General features: G+C 39.4%; 1 protein-coding gene across 2 annotated transcripts; it reads left to right on the top strand.

Annotated features, from left to right (window-relative positions):
* The first annotated feature begins 286 nt into the window (after positions 1-286).
* Positions 287-24286, top strand: LOC105398569 (roquin-1). 2 transcript variants are annotated; one of them, XM_048632519.1, is made up of 17 exons: positions 287-412; positions 1619-1781; positions 2156-2348; positions 4137-4300; positions 4959-5096; positions 5615-5722; positions 6255-6588; positions 7092-7223; positions 8344-8482; positions 11910-12085; positions 13240-13318; positions 14976-15195; positions 16440-16557; positions 17433-17527; positions 18352-18411; positions 18658-18738; positions 19521-24286. In XM_048632519.1, exons 2-17 carry the CDS (start codon positions 1620-1622, stop codon positions 19578-19580), a joined length of 2259 nt encoding a protein of 752 aa, XP_048488476.1. In that variant the 5' UTR covers positions 287-412; position 1619; the 3' UTR covers positions 19581-24286. The 2 variants fall into 2 exon arrangements, with proteins under 2 accessions (XP_048488476.1, XP_048488475.1); XM_048632518.1 differs by having other exon boundaries at positions 19518-24286.
* The last annotated feature ends 382 nt before the right edge of the window (positions 24287-24668 follow it).

The raw sequence follows: 24668 nt of genomic DNA, 5'->3' as shown, positions 1-24668 counted from the left end.
TTATATTTGTTATTTTTAGATATTTTTATATGTGAAGATGACCTTACAATCCTCCTGGATGCGCACTTCAAATAGTGGCCAAAGTTTTCCGTTGCACTCGCTCTCGAAGCCGCGCGATGTGAGTGACGCGCGACGGAAAGCTTTTGTGACATCTTTCGTGCGCGTCTAGCCCGTGCTAGGCCTTCTGAACCACTTTGAAATCCGCCTAGGTGTTTTGTAATACATTGACTTGATATTTTCAAACCATATTCCGAGGTTTAATAATAACTCTATTTCCATAGACATGGTTCATACTTAAAAATATTATTACGGTTGTCTATGGTTATTCTCGGCTGCTGACGGATCATGTTTTGAAGTGGGTAGAAGTTAAAAATGTGTTACTTTTGTGATGAGTCTTCGCGTTATTTTTAAGGTAATGGTCATCCTTAAATTATCTACAGACCACTCTTTTTATTGCATGAGATTCCTGTAATTATTGTCACCGTACCGCCTCACAAATCTGATTCCAATCGGCTGTTTGCCGAGCTGGCAATTTTTGAATGTCATAATTTTGGAATTTTCATCCTTTTTTACATACTTTACGCAATTTATAGCAGTATCATAGGATTTGCACATTATTTCAGGCCCCCATTTGATGTTGGTATAACCGTTTATTAAATTACTTGTCTATAAACTGTAGGGAATTAGCGTAAAAAAGAGTGTCTGATACGAACTGCTGGCTGATATCATCACAGTTTGATGTGATCAGATGCTTGGACTATGTATTTATTAAGTATATTATTTTGATGATGTTATTTCCTTCTTACCTACATAAAAAGGGTTAAGACATCATCACACAGCTGTTTTTCTTATACATATCTCTAACTAGATTCAATTAAGCTTATCATTGCAATAATATATCTGAAGTCATATTGAAAGTGTTATGGGCAACATTTCATTTAATAGGTACTGAATCTGATAAACAAACTCATGAATATATAATTATTATGTTCTATACTTGTTTTATATTTTTATTTACAGCTACATTATCATTATTTATGACTGAAGTGTAATTTAGGCATGTGGTACCTGTATTATATTATTGTCCTTCTGTAAATATGATGATCATGATATCTGCAGACTAAACCATAGTGAGAAATTTGAGACTTGGTGTTTTTCCACCTAAGATTGTTTACCTACATTATAAAATTTGTTGACCAGACTAGAAAAATGTAAAGCTACTTAATACTTTTCTCAAATTACCTACCTTTAGCTAAGTTTACCCCTCCCATTTCTACCAAGTACTAGTGTAAATGTGTATTGATGTTTGTATTTATCTGTGTGTGCTGTGTTTCCTATCCTATTCTATTATATTCTAAATCATTATTACATTGAACAATAGTAGTGGCTTGTTTCACAAAGGTTGTAACACTTGTTTTACCTATTGGAACATTATGAAATGTCTTATTTTGATTTATAAATTGTAGAGCTCTTTATGCTGAAAATTCATGATTATATGAAACTTTTAGCATCATAATATTATAACAATCAAACACCAGTTTACAGAGTGCCGAATCAACGGTTTTGGGCATCCACAAGAAAATATTCCCATTTATTTATCTGGCTTGCTTTTGTGCAGAATGCCAATCCAGGCACCGGCATGGACAGACTACCTCAACTGTCCGGTATGTTGTCGCGACTTCGGCGCACCCCCGCGCAGCCCCATCAGCCTGCCCTGCGGCCACACCATCTGCAGGCACTGCCTCTCGCACCTTCACCGACGACAGTGCCCGTTTGACCAGGTAACTGTTTGTTTTCCTAGTGTAATATTGACAAATCGTTTAAACCTAGATAAGATTCTGAGTGCATCAGTGAGTATATAATATGGGACTTGTAGGGACCTACAATTTGTCCCAATTATTGAGGTAATTGAGTGCTTAAGTGACCCATCACTCCCGTTCCCGTTCTCGAGGAAATTCGGATTTCCTTTCTTAGTGCACCTCTACAGTACCTATGCTATGTCCCTTACAAATTTCAAGTGCTTACATTTCACCATTTAGGCTGTGCATTAATATGTCAGTCAGTCAGTCAGTTTCTCCTCCCCTTTTACATAATATTTATATTAGAATAATATTTAAAAAAGTTTTTTTTTCTCAAATTAACCATCTGCCCACAGACCATAATCCAGCTAGACGAGGACGAGCTAGTGGTCAACACAGCTCTCCTCCAACTCGCCGGGTACCCGCCGCCGCCGCAGCCCCACCACCCGCCCAGCGTGCAGGCGCTGCCGGAGCACGAGCGCGCGGCCTACGACCTCATCGTGCGCCGGCTGCAAGAGCTTGCTACCTACCTCAAGTACTGCGGGAATGGTGAGATTCTTTTTCAGACATATTCTTGTCGAACAGTAACATAACAATGATCCATACTTATAAACTGTTAAGTTCCACTGGCATATGGAACATCAATGGACTGGAGTGGCTGGTTTTTCCGTTGGCCGGCACTGGGGCGGCTTCTTTTACATACATACATACATATGATCACGACTGTAATCCCTAAAGGGGTTCAGAGGTAGCTAGCAAGGCAGCTTCTTTTACAAAGTAGCCTAATTTACATTATTAATTCAGAGTGTCAGCTTACTACATAAATAATTATGCCAGCAATACTACCCAAAACTCAAATCTTTCTCAAAATTTTCAATTAAAGTATTTTTTTAAATTTGTTAGTCAAATCAAATCAAAATCAAAATAGTGTTTTATTATAGTCATAAACATTGAACATAATTCCATCACAAGTTTCAGCTCAATAAGCAGCCTCATTTTATATTTATGTGTAGGTATAAATCCTGAGATCAAGCTTTCATAATTCCTTCCAGTTAAGTATTGATTTTCCACCCACATACCGTCTGGGATAAATATAGTTACAAGAGAAAGATTAAACAGCTATATTATTTCTATAGAGATTTTAAGGCTGAAATTTCTGTGAATTGAAACTGTTATCTAAAGGAAAATTCCTATGTTTGGCCTTTGAATTCATGATTAAATAAACTACCACTTCTCTCTCAGGGTTATAATCTTATACAATGACATGAATACATACCTACATAAAATTGAATGTAATTCCGAATACAAAAACCTATGCTAACACTAAATAAACTTAAAATTAAAATGTAAGTAATGCAATAAAGTCCTGTTAGTTGGCCGTGCTATTCCCAGTAAAAACACACACTTATTTCATAACATGTAGTGATCTAATATCGTTCGGTAATAAATTGTCACTTACCTCTGTATCTAAGTGACTATAAACAGTACTGTAACATTGGCCTTGTGATAAAACATACTATTTTGATTCGTTCTAGCTGTCGCTTCGACGCTTATCTTAAGATGATTTGAACACTAAATTATTTGACTGGACGTGGCGTGACTAATTAAGTATGACTTTGATTTCATTATTCATCGTATTTTCTGAGTAAATTCTGAATGAATGATTTCACTGTAATCTCAGTAATAAACAGTGCAGTACTTTAATCAAGCGTGCGCTATTTACTTTAATAAAATTTGACATTAGTGTCTAAATAACCCAAAATAACCTGACGGCGGATGTCCTACCAAGAACGAACAAAGTTTCTCAAGATACATAATATAATATACAATCCGTATAAACGAAAGCGATGTGACAAAAATCATATAGTTCATCAGCGGCTGTTAACACTCACACACACTAAAGGGTTTACTCTTGTGGTGTACATGACGGACTAACGAAGTTACTTTATACTGACCAAAAACGAACGAACAAACGACAGCGCACGTTTGATACAACGTGATAGTGTGATATTTTAGGAAATTATATGTACAAGAGTTTGTTGCAGCCAATTTTTATATTCGGTGATAGACATAATCCGAACCAACAAAGTTCTACCAAAGGTCCAAACATCACAGACAAAGTCGTGGCTCGCGCAGTAGCGCTTCGAAATTTTGTTTTAGGACTTGTACACAAAACTGCGACTGTTTTGATAGTGTTTAAGGACAAATGCTTGAATAATGTCGCAGGTTTTTGCGATGCGACGCGACGTCGCAACGCAGTTTTGTGTACAAGCTCTTACGTCTTAGACAGTGACCCCCAATAACAAAAGCGTAACATTCCTTTCTACCCATTCCCAGCGAACAGCAGTTCAACCGGCGGCCGGCTCTCCCGCCCCATCCAGAGGAAGCTGGTGACTCTAGTACAATGCGCCATCACGGACGAGGAGGGGCGGGGGCGCGCGGCGCGGGCGGCGCGGTCGCTCGGCGAGCGCACCGTCACAGAGCTCATACTGCAGCACCAGGTGTGTACTCACATGATACTCTCGCGTACAGTAAAACTATAAAGTCCTGAAAACGGAAGTGGATCCTAACTTATTGTTACAGACTGTATTTAATCGATGTATTATTATTTATTAAAGGACAAATTCGTTAAAAACCCATTATCAAGTGGTATTTTATTTTTAAATTGTATGTTAAAGTAAGTTAATAACTGACAATGATAAAAAGTCTTGGCAAAATCGCACTTTTTACTGTCAGGACTTTATAGTTCGACTGTACATACAGCGTGCTCTGTTCAGATGAAGCTGGTGACGCTGGTGCAATGCGAATGAAGAGCTTAGTTACTCGCTTTCAGCTTACTAACTATACCACTTTCGCAACATGTATAAATACAGTCAGCTTCATCATATCCCATTCCATGGGGAAAGACATCTGATACAAACATAAACTACCCTTATTCGAATGTAATTAGGGTTTCTCAGAGGTCTCTCCCTGTGGAATAGCTATACAGTTTTGACATTGATTCAAACATTGAATAAAAGCTGATCGATCATATTATTATAATGTGAGTTCAAAGAAATATCTAAAGCTGTATTTTTTTTTAAACTCGCATTACTAAACAAACTTTATAAACCCAAAATTTAACATACCCCATTTGACACCAACCAATGTCGTCCGCAGAACCCGCAGCAGTTGAGCGCAAACCTGTGGGCGGCGGTGCGCGCGCGCGGCTGCCAGTTCCTCGGGCCCGCCATGCAGGAGGAGGTGCTCAAACTGGTGCTTCTGGCTCTGGAGGACGGCTCCGCACTGTCTAGGAAGGTATGACTGTCTTGCACAGAAGCGTGACGAAGCGTGGTGGGAAATGGTCCAAGCTTAGGAAAGCAATCTAGAACTGAACGGGATATGCTCTGAGGTTCCATTCGAGAGTACTACTTACTTATAGAGAATAGGAATAGAATAGTAGCGTCGAACTTATAACAGCCAGCTGAAAACCGGTGCTGTGGCCTTATTGTGCACATGCTGATCTGGCGCTTTTTTGACGCTCTGGATAGCAACTGGAAGATTTCGTAGCAGTGAAAAGACTTTTCCATTTTGACTATTTACTACTGTATATGGAGGATATCTTTACCCTGCTTCCGAACACGGGTTCGTTATCGACGTACGTCACTATATCGCGATTCGAAATAAATTCTGCGCTGTGATTGGTGAAAAGAGCATTCAACGAGTTTAATGACGTCCATAACGAACCCCTGTAGCGGCCGCTGTATACGCCAAAGATTATGATAATGATGAACAGATTCAATGGCGACTCTCTCTAATATAAGTATTGTTGACAGGTCCTGGTGATGTTTGTCGTACAACGGCTGGAGCCACACTTCCCTCAAGCATCCAAAACTAGCATAGGCCATGTCGTCCAGCTCCTATACAGGGCTTCTTGTTTTAAGGTAACACTGCACTTGTCTACATTATTATGTTAGTATTAGTAGGCGAACTGTTATCGGTTTGGTATGCCGAGTGGATTGAACTAATATTACTAGCGTATAGAAACGACACCACGAATTTGACATTTATTCACCTGTCACTGGAATCTACATCCGAGTCCGCGTTGTTCTATGGGTATCTACGAGTTGGTCGAGCGCCCCGTACTGCTTCACGAGTAACACAGATTTTGTTCGCGTTATCTGTTCTAGTACATTATACTTAAATAGCCGAGGTTTCATAGTTTGCTGTTCTGCAGCGTTACTACACGGGCCAAGTAACAGTTTGCCTACTGGGAATGTAATCACGCAATCTACCCAAGTTCGTGCTTAGGTAGATTGCGATACATCGTCCGTCATTCAATTTGCCCTTGTAAAAATCAAGAATGAAAGTATCATTCATTGCACAGCTTTAATCAGTGAAAGTATTTTTAATACTTGACTTGTCCTGTGAGGTCTCTTAAAAAATAAAAAGCTAACCGTCACTTCCCATCCGCAGGTTTCAAAACGTGAATGCGACTCTTCCCTAATGCAACTAAAAGACGAATTCCGAACGTACGAGTCCTTACGTCGCGAACACGACGCTCAAATCGTCCAAATAGCTACCGAAGCCGGCCTCAGAATAGCCCCAGAACAATGGAGTGCGTTGTTATACGGCGATACGGCACATAAGAGCCACATGCAGAGTATAATAGACAAGTTGCAGACGCCCCAGAGTTTCGCTCAGTCGGTGCAAGAGTTGTTTATAGCGTTGCAAAGGACGGGCGATCCGGCCAGGCTGCTGCTTATGAGCATGCATTTGGATCGACTGGCGCAGGTTGACGCTCATACGGGTAAGTTTTGATGATGTTGTAGGCCTTACCATGAAAAATCAGTGTTTGTCTGATGTTTAGCATAGTGAAATTCTTGATAAAACTAACGGTATTTTATTCTGAACACCGTACTGGTCCAAAATATTTAGACTTCGTGGTAATACAATGTTTAGTTTTATACTGTTCTTTCTTAGAGTGTCGGATCGGAAGACAGGCACAAAGGCTAGTCTAGGGGATGGTGAAAGGATTATCTAGTCAGATTGTCGTTTATGGTGAAACCGCTTGTATTCGTTGCAAACCTATTTTTACCCCTCTTTATCTATATCATTTTATTCTTTCAAATTGACTTTCGTCGCTAAACCGTTTTTAACACCCTGTATAATCCTCAGACGCGAAGAGACCGAGCTAACAGCAGCAAGACAAGACCATAGTATCACTGAAAACGATTTCCCTAATAAACATTTTTTTTATGCCGGCACTTCTTGACTTTCAACCCATTTATTAACACCCTGTATACCCCTCAGACGCGAAGAGCCCGACCTGGCAGCAGCTGAGCGAGATCCTGTCGTCCCTACGCGAGGTGGTCTCCGGGCTAGTCCACTACCTGCAGCAGAGCGGCCGCGACCCCAACCACAACAAGCACCCCGAGCACCCCAGTCAGTACTGTAGTATAGTCGCTTCTCGCGTCTGTCTGTGTGTATGTACGCGAGGGGGTGTCCGGGCTAGTCCACTACCTGCAGCAGAGCGGCCGCGACCCCAACCACAACAAGCACCCCGAGCACCCCAGTCAGTACTGTAGTATAGTCGCTTCCCGCGTCTGTCTGTGTGTATGTACGCGAGGGGGTGTCCGGGCTAGTCCACTACCTGCAGCAGAGCGGCCGCGACCCCAACCACAACAAGCACCCCGAGCACCCCAGTCAGTACTGTAGTATAGTCGCTTCCTGCGTCTGTCTGTGTGTATGTACGCGAGGGGGTGTCCGGGCTAGTCCACTACCTGCAGCAGAGCGGCCGCGACCCCAACCACAACAAGCACCCCGAGCACCCCAGTCAGTACTGTAGTATAGTCGCTTCCCGCGTCTGTCTGTGTGTATGTACGCGAGGGGGTGTCCGGGCTAGTCCACTACCTGCAGCAGAGCGGCCGCGACCCCAACCACAACAAGCACCCCGAGCACCCCAGTCAGTACTGTAGTATAGTCGCTTCCCGCGTCTGTCTGTGTGTATGTACGCGAGGGGGTGTCCGGGCTAGTCCACTACCTGCAGCAGAGCGGCCGCGACCCCAACCACAACAAGCACCCCGAGCACCCCAGTCAGTACTGTAGTATAGTCGCTTCCCGCGTCTGTCTGTGTGTAAAATATATAATGTCTGGACCCCAAACTAAGACTTATAATGACCCTGTAACCACGTTAGGGACAGTTTTTTGATCCGTAGTTAACTTAACCATTGGTCAAAAACACGTGACTTGACTATAAGTTAACAAAATACAAAGTTATTGCATTTTATTCCGAAGATAAAAACTTTCAACCTTTATAAAATTACTTTCGTGTTCTGGAGTGGAGGCCGCGACATACAAACGTAGTGTGGGACGTCCTCCGGCTAGATGGGGTGACGACTTGCGAAAGGTGGCTGGTTATGATTGGATGCGGAAAGCAAAATATCGCATCCAGTGACGTGCTTTGGGCGAGGCCTACGGCCAGCAGTGGACTGCTATAGGCTGATGATGAAGATGAGAATTACTTTGATGTCTATCCATCTCTAACAGCCGTATTATCCTACAGGTCTCCCGTCCCCACAAGGCACGGGCACCCCGACGCACGGCAAATACAAGGTGTCCATGTGTCGGGACGCGGCCGCACGCTCCTACTGCCCTCGAGGGAACCAGTGCACCTTCGCTCATTCGGAGGAGGAGCGCGAGAGGTGAGGATCATTGGTGTAGCTAGTAGAATGTTAAGGAGGTGTGCTGTATTCATTCTTACTTGGCTCAAAAGGTAAACATTCTTTGTGTCGTTTTATTTGAATTTATTTGAAAACTATGTTTTTAAATAAAAATAACAACCAATGAAATACTTACTAGCAAAAATGATGAATCTCGTTATTAAACCATTTATTTTGGCCGTAGTTTATTTGTTTAATAATATTTTGATTAAAAAGACAAATATGACATATTATATTGTTTACCTTTTGTGCCAAGGAAGGACAAATGTATTATACGCATGGCGATGTCGAGTGTAGCTAGCGCAAGATCCTGCGGGTACGCAGATGTTATCCTACAGTGGGATTGTCACCACTGAACAATCTGAACATTAGCAACCTTAGGTGGCGTGGTGGTCGCTCGTCGATTTGACGTAACTTTTATGGATCTGACAGATGTTTGACAGTTGAGCGATTGTTAATTGCTAATGTGTCGGCACCCCTACGCACTGAGATGTTGGGGTTAAGGTTGTTGGAGAAATTAAAGGTTAAATATATAATATAAATATAATGTTTTTATTGGCACTAAAGGGTTTAAATTTTTGTATATTAATCTATTTCATAACTGAGATAATATTCGGTTCACGAGTCGTGTCTTCACTGATGTAAACTGTATTTAGGAAAATTTTAGCTTATTTATATGAAGGTTCTGGAGTCCGCTATGATGTAGGTAAACAATTTTTCAATAAATTCGTGTTTAGTTATCTATCTGACCGCTCGATTCCTTCCCCATTTTGCGTTTCACTCCTATAACCTCCCTGACGAGAAGTTTTTGTTGCTAAATAGGCAATACGGGAGAATTTGACCTATTGCGACATAGTCAAATCGAGAAATGGGTATTGCCATAATATAGTCGTACGTATCGCGAAATAGGCCATATGAGGAAACTAATCTACGGCGAAACGCTTATTTTAAATTGCATTTTGGCATAAGGCGAAATTGGCAGACTGCATTTTAGACAGAAAAATCCATACTGTAGTAGCGTTTTATATAGTTTCTGTGATACAAATTATGTCATAATTCCTTAGAAACTTATTTGATTTAGTCCTCATCCCGTCCGAATTCTGGTAATAATAAGATAAGCTATGCCTACGTGGCATTGTAATGTGATATGGATAGGTAAGCATAAGGCAAGCCATACTCGTATTGTCGAGACAGCAAAATATTATACTCGCTCCAGCATAAGCCGGTTTCATATTATTTTATAGCAAGACAATGTTTATTAATTGGACAATTTTTGGTAGATTTTATGTCAATTATAACCACCACTAGAAATATAATTATAATCCTAACTAAAACTGTGTCTGTCTGTCTGTCTGTTACTCTTTCACGCCAAAACTACTGAACGGATTTGAATGAAATTTGGTATACATACTGTCTAGACCCTGGGAAAGAACATAGGCTTTTTATCGCGGAATTCCCACGGGAAAACTTTTTAAGGCGAAGCGAAGCGCGCGGGAACAGCTATACAACATAAGCGTATAATCATAGGCATTGAGACAGCTTTCTAATAGATCATTGTAATAATAATAATTGTGCCTTTACTGATGCCTCGTAACTACAAAAATATGGTTGTAATAATAGCATTAGGTACAACATTCTAGCTACTGGGTATTGGGAGGTAGGTTCTAAATGCATAAGCATGAAGAGAGACTGAAATGTGGCAGTTTTAGGAAAAACGTTGAATCTGTTATGATTTTTATTGCTTGCGTTTAACCGTAAATATTTCATTTTATAAATCTTTAATAAGGACCGGCGCCGTCTTGCAATTTTTGTTGTTGAAAGTACACTCACGAGCAAAGAAACAGTTCCACTTAAAAATGCAGACACAAAACGCCGAACTTTTTAAAAACATTTAATAGGAAATTTTAACAAAACATTTACGTTTTTAGTTCGTATTATTCTGATGCGCCGTTAAATGTACTCAAATATTGCAGAAGGTGTCATTAAGTTAGTTTTTTTTCGTTTAGGAGTAATTTGATGATTTCCTGAATGGAAATTTTTCATTGCCCGGGAGTGTATAATTAAGAATAGTGCGACTTTTAAATCGTGTTGCAGAGTGTCGTGAAAAAATCACAGTGCACGCTGACCCTTAAGCTAATGAAATGATGATTAAGCGACTTTGAGTACTTATGGCAGTTAGTACGTTAGATTTGTTTGTACAACGCGGTGCGAATTATTTTTCAGTTGTTGCGAATATTTTTTCTGTGTTGTTTAAGAAGTATTATTGTTTGGTGTTTGGGTGGATAGCAGAGTTCATAAATTATGTAAGTTATGGTAGCATTAGAGTGCATATTCCCGGTCGTATCACAGTTTTTGCTAGAAGAATCCACATTTTCAGTTTTCAGGTTATGTTTTGAAAAACTGAAAAATACATTATAATGTGGTACTCATATTATTATTATATCATCGGTATTTATCAGTAACACAATAATCTACTAAGGTATTGTACCTAACTACCTATGTACTTATATTAGCTGCTCCTTTAATTTTTAGCAATTTCATCTACTTGTACCGGATTTCAGTTGACGAATACCGACGCATATGACATACAGAAATAGAACCTTGAGTCATTGTAATAAGGTTAATTCTTATGAAATTGATGTGTGAACGGACCAGAGCGAATGATTAATATACCTACATTTATGCAAATGCGTATTCATTGACTCTTTTTATGATTTTTTTTTTTTTAAATTAACGAATGATTCGAAATCCGAGCTAGTGCAGCATTGCGAACGATATTCACACTATTCACCAAATAATGCCATCTCATTTAAATAACATTAATGCCTAGTTTCACCATAGCCTGTTAGATCATTAACACCCCGGTTGATTGATGCGTGGACTGTAGGTTTGGCTGGCTGGTCTTCTTCATTAAACATATTGTATACATTACATTGTAATGCCATCAATAATACGTCATTTCCACATTAAGGGCCACTGCAACATGTTAAATCTAGATTTAGTGTTAAATCTAGATTTAGTGTTAAATATCGATTTAGTATTAAATCTCGATTTAGTGTTGAATCTCGGTTTAGTGTCAAATTTTATATGGACTGACATTTCTTAAATCGAGATTTGACACTAAGTAAATCTAGATTTAATATGTTTGTGCAAGTAGGGCCAAATTCTTCACAAATGTGTCAAAAGTCAACAACTAATCCCTTGTTATCTAACAGAGTATGGTGAAACTGGGGCTTAAGATGACAATCAAATAATTTGGTTTGGTATGGCTGTCCCAGAGATCGCTAGCGATAAACCCTTCTATTGTTAATTTATTGTATAGTTTTTCTTGTAGGCTTTACTATTTGCTTTCTAACTGACTAAAGTCTTACGCCTTCTATTCTAACCTATACTTTTTTTCCACGCCTAGGTACCGTTCGCAGCAGCCGCCGCCGCCGCCGACGCCTGTGTCGTGCAACGGCAACTTCGCCTTCATGAACGTGGCCGGGCGGCCTGCGCCCGCGCCGCTGCCGCTGCCGACCTTATACCCCGCCTACCCGATAGGGAACAACAATCAGCAGCATATCAACAACTTCAGACTTCCGTGTAAGTACTTTGTTCTGTTTTTTTTTCTCAGATACTAAGATTCTGAACGGTTTATCAACAGTCGGTTGTCTCGCCAATAGAACGATACGTCACTTAATCGCGGGACAATCGACTGTTGATGAACCGTTCAGAATCTGTTAATTTAGCATAGTTTTTTTATCATTCGCATATTTTAACTTTAGCTTGCTTTAGCTGACACCCGTAAAGTTCTATATTTATTTTGTACTTTAATAAAATTACACCTTGCCACGCCTGGTTATGGGTTGACCCATTCGTGAACGCCAGACATGGTCATATTCTGAAGCTGTGTATCGACTGAGCGCGGCTACCGCGCGAGCCGAAAATCAAGTTAAAACACACCGATTGCATGATATATAACTCTTCTCCTGGGTTGCACTTCAAGTGTATGGCTCGGTCATGTTTGGTCGATTTCGGAGAAGGCATCAAATAGTCATTGTTGTTCAATTCTGTAACTACAAATTTTGCTGCTGAAGGTTTAAATGTAATATAATACTGTTTGTTTCAATATCAAGGTTATGTTCCGATCACATGTCAAGATCAATGTAAAACAAAACCAATATTGATGTAAAATACATAATTATTAGATAAAAGACCATAATTCCCAGTAATCAAAGGAGTGACAAATCAACTGTTTGATTCGGTTTAAATATTCATGAAAGCTCTAGTAGCGGCTGATACTTTAATATTCCTTTTGCCTCGGCTTATTCAAACAGTTTACAGCAAGTTCGATGTAAACAAAAATCAATAGCACCCCGTCGTAAATGGAATGGATTAAAGATCATAAATGTCATAAATGTTTCATAAAAAATATGGATGTTAATTTTACATATCATAAAAGCTACTAGCATACTGTTAGTAGGTACCTATAATAAACATAATATTGTGCTGAAATTAAAATCAAATTTCAGAATAATATGTATAGGTACTAATTGTATGAGATGCTTCTATTTATGAGTGTATGAATGTTTTGAACGAATAAACTCAAGAAGTACCTACCTACCTACTATTTATACGTTTGTACCTACTAATAAATTTTAAAAACTATGATCTCGTTAATTTACACTCCTTTACCAACATTTTCCCCCGAAATTACTATTTTATAATAAAAATAATGTATTTTTCTCTCTAACCAGTAATGGCGGCCCAGCCGATGGCGCCCATGGCCGTGGACTTTGCTGAGCAGCCGCCCCCGCACGAGCCTATACCAACCACGTGAGTCACTGCGGTAGATCCTAAAGATATATGTACGTTCCCAGTAGATAAGCTGTTAGCTGACTGAGTTAGCGGTGTACCGGTTAAAGGTAAGCGTCCACCTATCGATATCTTACGTATCGGAGCACACGAATTTTAATAAATGCATGGAGAAACGGCGTCGGCAATGCCAATGCAGTGGACGCCCTTGTGTTGTTTCTATACAAAGAATATTTAATGTGATACGTCCGTTGCGTATGATTCCAAAAGGTAAGGCTTGCCTTTAATATGCCGAGTGTTCACAAATTGCGCAGTCTTGGCCATTTCCGCGCGTGCGATATGTAACGAGTGAACAGTTTACCTACTGGGAATGCAGACTAAATCAGGACAGTGACCCTAAGAACCTGATTCATCAACTATGTGATATGAAAACAAACAAGTACAAATATGATCCTACCTTTGCATTACCTATGTTATAGCGATATATTCAAAACATCTCAGTTATCAAACAAGGGTAAGTAATACGAGGTATAAAAACGAATGGTATAACATTCACAAGATATACGCCCATATGATATAAATTTATTAAGTATAACGATCACTGTGCATAACAAACGAAAGGCATAATTACTAAATACATAATTTCGTAAAGAATAACGTTCAAAAAGTATAATTTCAATTGATATAACGATTAAAATGCATAATATTCATAATATATAACGTTTATAACATATATTCTACAACGGATATAATTATCATAATGTATAATGCTCAAAAAGTATAATAGATTGTCGTATAGTTTTTTTAATTATTATTGACGTTATGTGGGGGGAACGCTCCGCTCCGCTTCGCTGCGCTCCGCTTTGGTTTCGACGAACATGTGCACCTAACACGCTCCTCCTCGCTTTGCTCGTCGTCGCACCTATCTTTAGGTTTTGGTACTAGGGGCTTTCACAGCATTATTATTATTGGGGCTAAGAGGAGAGACGCTCCGCTCCGCTTCGCTGCGCTCCGCTTTGGTTTCGACGACCATGTGCATTGTGCACCTAACACGCTCCTCCTCGCTTTGCTCGTCGTCGCACCTATCTTTAGGTTTTGGTACTAGGGGCTTTCACAGCATTATTATTATTGGGGCTAAGAGGAGAGACGCTCCGCTCCGCTTCGCTGCGCTCCGCTTTGGTTTCGACGACCATGTGCACCTAACACGCTCCTCCTCGCTTTGCTCGTCGTCGCACCTATCTTTAGGTTTTGGTGCTAGGGGGTTTGACGGTGTTGGGTTAACACAGATTATGGGTTAATACAGGTTAAACACAGATTATGTTATATGTTAGTATGTTTTATGAACTTTATACTAAATGATAGTATATATTTTAAACGATATACGTAATGTATGTTATACGAATTGATATTAGTCCTCGTAAGTATTATATATTTTGATATTATATCAAATGTACGTTATACCAATTGAATTTTATACCTTATGAAAATATAGATTTTGTTGTTATACGTAACGTTCATTATATGTTGTGAACGTTATTAATGTGAAATTATACATTTCGTTTTTATACGTCGCAATACGCACCCATCAAACAATCCCTCTTTCCGTGTAACCTTGTGTTGTGTACCTATATATTGTGTTAAGTAAATAATATTTATCTATCTATCTATCACACCACAGGACGTTTCCGGCACCGAACATAATGAACGGCCAGATGCTCAACGGGATGAATCTGAACCAGAACGGTCTGATGTTTGAGGCTCCCCTCCACTCCAATCTGCAAGCCAACATGGCGCCACCTATAGCCAGTCTCCCGCCCAATATCGCGGCCAATATGCCCTACAACAAGATGGCTGGACAGTACACCGGCCTGCTGGCTGTGACGCAACATAATCAAGTGGTAAGTTGGTTTTCTCCCAAAAAAGTTTTTCTGTGGAAATTCAGTTTTTTTTAATTATTATTTAACAACCGCATCAAAATCTATTGAATAGTTTAAACCAACCATACAAACCGAGCATTGGATCGCGTTCTAGCAAACCCGAGGGGTAAGTAATACGAGGTATAAAAACGAATGGTATAACATTCACAAGGTATACGCCCATATGATATAAATTTATTAAGTATAACGATCACTGTGCATAACAAACGAAAGGCATAATTACTAAATACATAATTTCGTAAAGAATAACGTTCAAAAAGTATAATTTCAATTGTTATAACGATTAAAATGCATAACGTTTATAACATATATTCTACAACGGATATAATTATCATAATGTATAATGCACAAAAAGTATAAAAGATTGTCGTATCATTATTATTGACGTTATGTGGGGGGAACGCTCCGCTCCGCTTCGCTGCACTCCGCTTTAGTTTCGACGAACATGTGCACCTAACACGCTCCTCCTCGCTTTGCTCGTCGTCGCACCTATCTTTAGATTTTGGTACTAGGGGTTTTGACATTATTATTATTATTGGCGCTATGTGGGGAGACGCTCCGCTCCGCTTCGCTGCGCTCCGCTTTAGTTTCGACGAACATGTGCACCTAACACGCTCCTCTTCGCTTTGCTCGTCGTCGCACCTATCTTTAGGTTTTGGTACTAGGGGTTTTGACATTATTATTATTATTGGCGCTATGTGTGGAGACGCTCCGCTCCGCTTCGCTGCGCTCCGCTTTGGTTTCGACGAACATGTGCACCTAACACGCTCCTCCGCGCTTTGCTCGTCGTCGCACCTATCTTTAGGTTTTGGTGCTAGGGGGTTTGACGGTGTTGGGGAATTAAACACAGATTATGAACTTTATACTAAATGATAGTATATATTTTAATCGATATACGTAATGTATGTTATACGAATTGATATTAGTCCTCGTAAGTATTATATATTTTGATTTTATATAAAATGTACGTTATACCAATTGAATCTTATACCTTATGAAAATATAGATTTTGTTGTTATACGTAACGTTAATTATATGTTGTGAACGTTATTAATGTGAAATTATACATTTCGTTTTTATACGTCGCAATACGCACCCAAACCCGAGGCATGCCTCGCCGAGGCGTTCGATAGGTGGATACGCGGCTAATGGCCATACTATAGATATTTTTGGTGCGTATGTTCCTAACGTCTCATCTCTCTCAGGCGGTGCCGCCGGCGCCGAGTCAGCCGCTCCCGTACCCGCCGCTGCAGATGCACCAGCCCATGCACCTGGTGCCCGTGCCGGAGCCCCGGGACCTCAGCCCGTACCCCTTCGACGAATGTGAGTAACTCATCTTCCTTCCTTCCTTCCAACCTGTTGAAATTGAAAAGGCCTAGATGTTAGTGGATTTGTCTATTTATTATAATATAATTTATCAATATACAAGTTGAATGCTATAGTAATGTTGCAATACTGTTTTTAGCCATAGATAACATTGTTGACAATCCATAGACTGTGTGTTGGCTGCGTTCATCTCAATTTTTATTTGACACACTCACAGCAACAAAATAGTACAGGAAACAATACGAAAGAAACGTTGCTGTTGTGAACGGCAAAAAGGCACCAGCTCAGCATGTGCTGTAGAAAATAAGGCCACAGCACTGTTTTTCAGCTGATCTTATACTACTTATAGGTAACAAACACTAGACTCTAGAGCGCGTCTTGCGACCGTGGTGAAAGGAGAAGTTAGTCAGAATAGCGTAATTCGCTGACTGCCTAGTGTGGGCCGGACGCATATAAAATAAAGTATAGTTGGTACTTCACTCGAGAAGACTCCTTTCGTGTACCCCATCTTTACGTAACTTGATAGAAGGTACAGTTTACAACACCTCGAGCGCTGGTAGAGCAGTCGTTTACGCGGCAGAGAAGCGGTTTCATATCCCGCCCCAGACATGCACCAATGAGTTATTTGTAAACCATCGCTTGTGCATATTACCCCTATGTATCATGTACGTAAGTTGACAATATCTCGTTCTGTGTTGCAGTGCAATCATATCTGTTCTCTGACCTAGACCCTTTTGTACCTTGTCAATCTTAAACCGCCTATCAAGTCATTGAAACATTGGCGGTTCGTCAGTTTGACAGGGTACAGAAGTGTATAGCTACTTATGCAGCTGACCGTACGTAAGTTGACAATATCTCGTTCTGTGTTGCAGTGCAATCGGACCTGTTCTCGGACTCGTACCGCGCGACGACGGCGCGCTACGGCGCCATGCCGCGGTCTCCCACGTGGCCCAGGACTACGGACGACGTGAGTATGCCGTCACTACGTCGTTTGTCCACCACACGACGTCAACGCCAAGTGACGTGAACGAGATTATTTCCGAGCCGCGAGCACGTTGCGTATCGTCAAATGTCACTGTCAAAATGTAAGGAAAATTTGTTTGTTCCAAAAGTGGCATTTGTTTTTTCCATATGTTTGTGAAGATTCGAAAATAGTATCGAATCCTGTGCTCGCGGCTCACGTCGAGTTTAGCATGACTTGACGGCGACGTGACCGATGTGCGGTGGGCACGCGGCTAAGTAAAATGTAAAAAGTACCGCTACTTCGGCGACGTCATTTCGTTTTCCTGACGTGACGTTGACGGCGTGCGGTGGACAAACTACCTAAAGGTTACCGCACACCATCATCAGCTAATAATCATCCACTGCTGGACATAGGCCTCTCTCAAGGAGCGCCACAACACTCGGTCCTCGGCCTTCCTCATCCAGCCACTACCGGCTACCGAAGGTCGTCGTAATTGAACCTAATGAAACGTTAACTCCAGCGGTGGTAGCTCAGTCGGGAAAGCGCCCGCTTCTCACGCCAGAGATGCTGGTTCGAATCCCGGCGCTGACATGTACCAATGAGTTCTTTGGAATTTAAGTTCAATGTATACTGTCGATCTTACGGTGAAGGAAAACATCGTGAGGAAACCTGTAGGTCTGTATATCTATATAGATAAGTAGATATGTGGGATAAGCACAAACGCTCCATTCGAGAAAGTCAGGTGCAGGCGCAGGGCAGTACTTAAAGTGACTTGCACCAATATAATACTTGTCAATGATATAACTAACCATGTTTTTGTTTCTTAGGTTTTTAACTTCGATGGACTGAGCTCAGCATTGCCGTCGCGGGCTAATACAGCCGATGATGTAAGTTTACACTTCCAGTACTATCTGAAGAATATGAAGTATAAGAACATGATCCCGCAAGCGTGGGACGCCCCACGGCATCAAAATAACTGCGTAGTTTTAGAGATTTAAGCATAAAAAGGGACAGAGAAAGTGACTTTGTTTTATACAATTTAGTGATGATAGATATGTTGCAAATCAATAATGTCAACGATAACAATAGCAATGATGATGAGACAGAATTGTGAATGAATGTGTTGTTTTCAGGTATTTAGCGTCGGAGTGGAGAGGATGAACGTGGGCTCATCAGCGTCAAACGCGACCGCCTACAACGTCTATCCAGACGATGTAAGTATAACAGAGCCCCTATCAGACAAACTATAGCGTTTATTGTATCACACAATCATAAACTTACACGCTACTTACTCAACCTGTCCCGTAGTAATATATCATTAATGGTAGGATTAATAACAGGACATTGTTGCGTGAATAAACACTTATATACCATAGGTAACTCAACTAGTCCCTTATGTAGGACATGTAAGGAAGTAGATGAGATGGTTGAACATATTCTGTTAGCTTGTCCACCTACTACAGAAACAAGATTATCTATTCTTGGACCAACAGAGCGCCTACTTTAGCTATTGCAACACCCAGGCCTGCTACTCCAGTTTACTCGGGAGCTAGGCTGGCTGAGCTGAAATCATGGGGATATGTACAAAGGTTCCACTCGAGAGAGCCACGTACAGGAACTTCACCCCCTATGAGAATAGAATAGAATTGAATAGAGCCCCTATCACAGGCTAACGTGGCAATACACTAGCGTTGTACGATACTACACAAACATATGGAAAAAGAACAGCGCCAATGTAGACACTTTTGGAACTAACAAATTTGCGTTACACTTTGACAGTGATAGTTGTTGACATGTGAAACGTCAAAAACGTCACGTAATCGGTCCATTGGCTGTTTTTAACAGCATGCGGATTTGATCACGCATGCGGGTATGCGCCGCACGCGTTTTTACAACTATTCATTGTAACGTGCGGAGTATGCATGATGAAATCAGCATGCTGTTAAAACAGCCATAATTGTTGCCCTGCTAAATAAATGCTTTTCTTTTGAAGCAGGAGCTAGAAGAAGAGATCCAAGCGCTGGAGGGGCGTCTCGCGAAGGAACTCGACAAGTGAAGCGCAGCAGATAACACCACCATTTATAATACACCTTGAGGTTGCTATATCGTTCTAATAGTTTCACTAAGTGAATACTAGCTTCAAAATAGTATGTATCCCTTTTCAGTTTTCTTCTCGAGAAATCACTCGATTTTCTTTCCGGATCTCAATCGAATTAAGGGACTGATGCCCATTTTCTCACTTGAGGATGTCAACATAAGTACAACTTGAGCATGGAATGCAGCACTGTGCTGGCCAAGTTAAATCTTGTTCGCTTCATGCTTTGGAAGATATCCTCGAATGAGAAAGTGGGTCCAACGATATAAGACCTTAAGGTCACTGTCTCTGCGGCTGATAGTCGGGCAGTTTCAAATACTAGCACCCTCAATAGTGTATAGTCCTCTTAGATTTTTATTTATGTTTTTTTTAAATACATTATTACATTTGTGCACTATTCCAACAGCGGGCTAGTGTTCCAAACTATTTTAAAGTTTGTAGAGTAAATCTATTGATTGTATAAATTGATAATGCTGTAGTATGCATACGGACGACTAATTTATCGATCTCTACACGAACATTGACATATTCTGTTCTATTTTGAACGTCAATGTTGAGGTAATGTAACGCCCGCCAAGCGCGTTAAACACGCTTGCAATAGGGTTCCTTAGCTATTATTGTAAACTAGAGATAACTGTTAATAGACAATGGAATTTCTATTAATCCGGAGGCTGTGACTCGGACTTGTACAGAGCAGAGACTCGACTTCTCGGCACTTCTGACTGGGAAGCCGATTCCAACTTGGGCCCTTGGATTTGAGGTGCCTGCAACATGCTGTAATAGAACTAAATTATATTATTAACATCTTAGCATTGCCATAAGAGTAAAATAGTATTTTGTAAAACCGATTTACAGTGTTAGCGTGTAACGCGTCTGTCAACTTTCTCAGTGCAATCTTCCTACTTCTATTACACAGATAGAGACTGTGAACTTGTAGTACTGACCATTATCATGTATACTCATTGCCTTCAATAATAGATACCATTATTGGTGGGTTATCCACCCAAGACTATAGCTACAAACAATATTGCTCTTTTAAGTAGTAATTTTCCAACTTTGTATAACTTTAAATTTATTCGTGAGATGTTAATTACTAATTAGGCTACAACCTCATAAGAATGATATAGTGTCGTCCTGATAAAGCTGTGACTGAAACATGTAATGATTCAAAAGCAAGAAGTATCTTTCACTGTAAATATTAAGCTACAATAACGAGACAGACTGTTGCAAACTAGACTTCCATGCCTTCAATCGTAGTTTTAGATAGATTGTACCGTTGATGTTGATAAAAAAAATGCTGGATGTAATGGGCGTACCGACCAACTTTACAAAAGTTATACGTGATTCCCACCCGGGGTGTCGCAGTCAATTTTCCACAAATCATGTTAATAATTCATCGGAAAAGTGCCCGATTCATAATGCATTGTAGAACAGCAGTCTATTTCAGTGAATTTCATACAGAACAGACCTTACACGGTCGTTCTAATACGATTGATTGTATTGATGAACGGAAATGATTACTGCTGAAATGTGACAAAACGTCACAGCTATGTCACATTTATTGGGACAAGGTTTGAGCTTTGCTGTATGATGAGCCGGTACTAGGTACCTAATCGGATTTCATTTCAAACTGTGGAATCGTGCTATTTCCAATGTTTACGTAACGAAATGGACGATAATGCTTAGCGACAGTTGACAGGGGCCCTTCTTGAAATTTTAATCTTAACTGTCTTTACATTGCTGCTTACTTATTCTCAATAGCCACAATCTTGGCCGTTTAAAGCTATACTCGCTATCAAGGCCACCATTGCGAAACCATTTATTATTCTACTTACATTAGACCAATGTAAGTCTTTTACCTCACAAAATTGGTCTCGTGCACGACAGCCCTATACTTCCAGTGTTGGTTTTATCGATAAAATGGACAGTGCAATATAAATGGATGAGGCCTAAGATAATATGAACAATAGGGTGACATTTTCCAAGTCATTTAGCTTCTCCCATTAGGGATGTCTTTGGGTACGTTTTGTATAGGAATATCGAAAAAAAAATCGTTATAAGATTTCTTTTTAGATGGTAGAATTAAATGTTATTTATTGTCTGCTCTTAAAAAAATAAGGCTTCGTCGGTACAACAGGTATCGTGAAAATGAGTGGTTTTCCCAGTGGATTGTATAAGCTGTACTGAGGAGTGCTGTATCTTCCGCTTTGTGTGTCGTTTACATTATTATCAGTCTTCCTTCTACTTCTTTTTTACAACTTTTTCTATTCGGTACTTCAATTTATGTATCAGATTAATTAGTAACATCTGTCGGAACGATACGTTTAATACTGAAAAGTGTACATTGTTTAGTAAAAGCCTCAATTTAATGTAATTTCTGTTTAGAACTGTCGCCGAACCGGATAAGCCCATTTCACATTGAATTAATTATACTAATTGCTAGAGTATAGTGAATATTTCTTTGTAAATCGGGAGGCGATGTTAAGGCTGGTGATACACCTATTTAATTCCCTTTCTAGGAAAGAAATATTGTAAGGCTGTAAAGATTCGCATGCTGAGAGGCACAACCCGGAGCGCCACGTTTCGATTTTGTTAATAATTATTTATTATAGTCTGCCAAAATGTAGCTTAACTTTGGTATAAACGCCCGTTCCGACTGCTGTAGGGATGCACGCACGTGGACAATAATACTTAATATCCTTCCGACTGCCATTACTATAAACATGTATAATGTAGTTACTATTCTTAATAACATTAATGATTATTTTTTCATTGAAAACACCTGAAATTTCACATTTCTTCGAAGAAAACAAATGTGTTTATTGAGGGTAGGCATTTTTGTTTGGTTTAGTGCAAGAGCTTGCATCCCAGCAGCCGGGATGGGTGGAACAACGGTTTTAGTTCCAAACCTATGTCGTACAGAGTGCAATATTGTACGTTAGTGTCGTAGTCTGATTTAATCTTAGTTGTAAATCAAACTCGTTTTGGTCATTTTTTTTCCTAGGAAAAGTTAATTTACTTTTGAGTCTGTTTAAAGACTAGTTAAAGAAGAATGTATAGACTGTTTGATTTTTTAGGGTTCCTCGTATGAAAATATATTGTAATAAAATTACTGACTACTGTTAAAAACAGTGGCTTATTAAAATATACCAATGGGCTGTTAAAATACTACGTCTTTTTAAAATAATATTGTTTTGGAGGTGATTTAACTTAAACCTGCGTGAGCGCACTTGTCGGTTTAAGCGAAGGGATTACGTGGTCTGGGATATCGGTGTTTTGTACTGATTTGTAAATTATATAAAATATTTATTAAAAAATAATATAAAATAACATAATTGATGTTGTACGAATTAACGTGATGTCAATGTTGATGTAACTTATTTTTGTTATTTATTTTTGTTTTGTAATAGGATTTAAAATAAGTATAGGACAAATAGTTTCTTATCCTACACTTCACATGTTGCTGTATTTTGGTTTCGCTGGCCAGGCATGGTCCAACCTCTTCCTGAGTGACTTCAAATTTTCCTATTTAAACTATTGGCGTGGTAAAAAAAAATGGTGTTAAATAATGACTTAATTTTTTATATCTCAAAATGGGTTCAGATTCAGGACAAATTACTTTATATGAACAATGTCAATCGAGTTATTGATATTTTTATGAAAACACTAGAGCATTATAAATCTAATTACCAACAGATAAGTTCACGAGTACTTTAACTTTTAGACGAAAATAAATAAGTAAATAATTTCTTGCAAGTTGATTTCTGTAAGTAATTACCTACTTATTGCAAAATACTTGTCTGTTTTCGCCAAAAAAAACGATTAGGTATCGATTTTGCTACAGTAAGTAGGTAGGTATAAAAGTAAGCCGTAATTTGACCCCCCAGTAAGTTTATTTTTTACTTTATGCCATGTAATAGATTTTTCGTGTTTTGGTTCAGATATCTTATTTAAAATGGTTGTTTTGTTACTTAAATATGTATACATATAAAAAATGCAAACATTGAAAAGGAATGTTGTCAGTTTGAACTGGTGACAGTCTTAATTTATTAAACACTAGAATAGTAGAAGCATGTTATATGGAAAGTAACATAAATATACTTATTCCCTTTGCTGATTTCATTCTGATTGAATCGTCTCAAGAATATAATTATGATATTTACTTTCCATATATCGTCCTGAAGAACTATATGAATATTTAGATATATCAGTTTGCTTGTCTACTGAAAAATAACAAGATCTGGCAAGGGTTGCCTCTCTCAGCTTATTTTTATAATATTGGGGCCTAGTTGGCTCCAATGGGATGTGCAAGTTTGCATTTGTTTAAAAATGCATAGAGATTTTTTTGATACGCGTCAGAGTACGCTAGGCGTAATAAATGTAAAGATTTAAATGTAAAAAAATATATAAGTATGTATAGATAATAATGATTTTTTAAGAAATCAGTACAAGTAATTTGATTTATTCAAAACGATCATGTAACCCTTGCTTTTTTCGTTGGGAGGTATTTTTTTTGTTATAATGTCGATCTAAAAGCATTTGTTGGACATACGTGCGCGGTTAGTCCTTTGTGGGAATCTCCAGTGCGTTAGTAGATTATTTTTCAATTGTTGCTTGAATCACGTTTTGTTTTCCTCATATTATTATAAATAAAATGTTTTTGTGGCTATTCGACTTTCATTTTTCGTGTTCCTCATGCTTTTAAGCGTCCACCTTTCAGCATCCTACGCAACGGACGCATCGCATTCGGTCACACAAATGCGTCCATTTCATTAGCATTGCCGACGCCGTTTCTTCATTCATTTATGAAAATCAGGTTGATCCGTTGCGTATGATACCGATAGTCGATGCTTGTCTAAAGGCGCCACATTGTGTGCGAAAAAAATATAACTTCCACATTTTACGTATCTAAACTCTGATCAATTATACAGGGACTGACCATACTACAAAATGTAGATTCAACAAGTTGTGACTTACCTAATTAAGGTACAAAAGGCATACAATGTATAAGATAAGAAAGACATTAACAACTAATTTGAAATCAAAAAC

The sequence above is a fragment of the Plutella xylostella genome, chromosome Z (assembly GCF_932276165.1).
Source record: "Plutella xylostella chromosome Z, ilPluXylo3.1, whole genome shotgun sequence".
Lineage (NCBI taxonomy): Eukaryota > Metazoa > Arthropoda > Insecta > Lepidoptera > Plutellidae > Plutella > Plutella xylostella.
This window is presented reverse-complemented; position numbering and strand designations above follow the sequence as displayed.